Raw genomic sequence first — 1506 nt, 5'->3', positions numbered from 1 at the left:
TGATAATCTGTCTTTATCATCTAGAAACCTTGCTAATCATTTATTTTACTGGTATCTTGTGAGAGATCGCCGGAGCCAAAATAGGGCCTATTTGTTGTGATTGAAGACCCCAGAGTCTTTTTTACGGCAACAGCAACATAAAACAAACAATTTCTTTGATTTTGATCTCCATGTCTTTAAACCTTCGTTTTTTTTTCAATTCTGATGCCTATTTAATAAGCGCTTTACGTAGTAAAATTGCAACTCAGGATTCATCACAGCACTAATCTACTCGTTCATACCAATGGAGTTTTCTAAGATTTTCATTATCCTTTTCATTTTTCAAGTTCTGTTTCCTTGCAACATGTCAACCCAAGCAGCTCCTGCAAATTCGAACCTCTTCCGAGAATACATAGGAGCTGAATTCAATAATGTTAAATTCAGCGATGTTCCCATTAATTCAAATGTTGAGTTCCACTTCATTCTCTCATTTGCCATAGACTACGACACCTCAGGCTCTCCTTCTCCTACAAATGGGAAGTTCAATGTGTTTTGGGACTCCGATAACCTCGGTCCATCTCAGGTTTCTTCCATCAAGAGCAGCCATTCAAATGTTAAAGTAGCTTTGAGCTTAGGAGGGGACAGTGTGGGAGATGGCTCTGCTTATTTCAACCCTTCCTCTGTAGATTCTTGGGTTTCCAATGCAGTTTCTTCACTCACTGATATCATCCGACAATACAACTTGGATGGGATTGACATTGACTATGAGCACTTCAATGCTGACCCTGACACTTTCGCCGAGTGCATTGGCCAACTTGTAAAAACCCTCAAGAAGAACGGTCTAATCTCTTTTGCTTCCATAGCTCCATTTGACGACGATGATGTTCAAAGCCATTACAAGGCCTTGTGGAAAAGCTATGGTGACCTCATAGACTACGTCAATTTCCAGTTCTATGCCTACGATCAAGGAACAACAGTCTCTCAGTTTATCAATTACTTCAACACCCAAAGTTCTAACTACAACGGTGGTAACGTTTTAGCCAGCTTTATAAGCGATGGGAGCGGTGGCTTGACACCGGAAAACGGCTTCTTTACCGCCTGCAATAGGCTCAAGAGTCAGAACAAACTCCATGGTATATTCATTTGGTCTGCAGATGACTCAAAGAGAAATGGTTTCCGCTATGAGAAGCAATCACAAGCTCTGCTTGCAATTTCCCACTAGTGTTTTTATGTTATCTACTTTTATAAAAGCTCTGAATATGAGTTAACGTTTATAACTATTATAAATGTATTTCCCTTTATTGAATAAATATATTCCTGATATCTGTTGTGTGCCTCTCTCATGCTATTGGTACCTCAAATTTGATTTTGCTATGGGTTTAATCTAGTTGTTTCGTCCAATCACCCAAAAAAAAATAGGAGAAGACATCTAACATGTCTAAAGTTCAAATCCCATTGTTTAGCACATAAAGAGAAAATGAAAAGTTCATCATAGAGAAGCAGAATAACAGAATAAGGATCTATGAT

At 38.7% G+C, this 1506-nt stretch overlaps 1 protein-coding gene across 1 annotated transcript; it reads left to right on the top strand.

The window, feature by feature from the left end:
- The first annotated feature begins 283 nt into the window (after positions 1 to 283).
- Positions 284 to 1219, top strand: LOC120148169 (chitinase 2-like). Its single transcript, XM_039161342.1, has one exon. It carries the CDS (start codon positions 284 to 286, stop codon positions 1199 to 1201), a length of 918 nt encoding a protein of 305 aa, XP_039017273.1. The 3' UTR covers positions 1202 to 1219.
- The last annotated feature ends 287 nt before the right edge of the window (positions 1220 to 1506 follow it).

The sequence above is a fragment of the Hibiscus syriacus genome, unplaced genomic scaffold (genome assembly GCF_006381635.1).
Source record: "Hibiscus syriacus cultivar Baekdansim isolate YM2019G1 unplaced genomic scaffold, ASM638163v2 tig00110954_pilon, whole genome shotgun sequence".
Classification (NCBI taxonomy): Eukaryota; Viridiplantae; Streptophyta; class Magnoliopsida; order Malvales; family Malvaceae; genus Hibiscus; species Hibiscus syriacus.
The sequence above is the reverse complement of the archived record's forward strand: the minus strand, read 5'-3'. Positions and strand labels throughout refer to the sequence as shown.

Bases quoted from the DNA above. Each gene is read 5' to 3' on its own strand.
- LOC120148169 (XM_039161342.1), top strand. From the start codon at position 284: ATGGAGTTTTCTAAGATTTTCATTATCCTTTTCATTTTTCAAGTTCTG.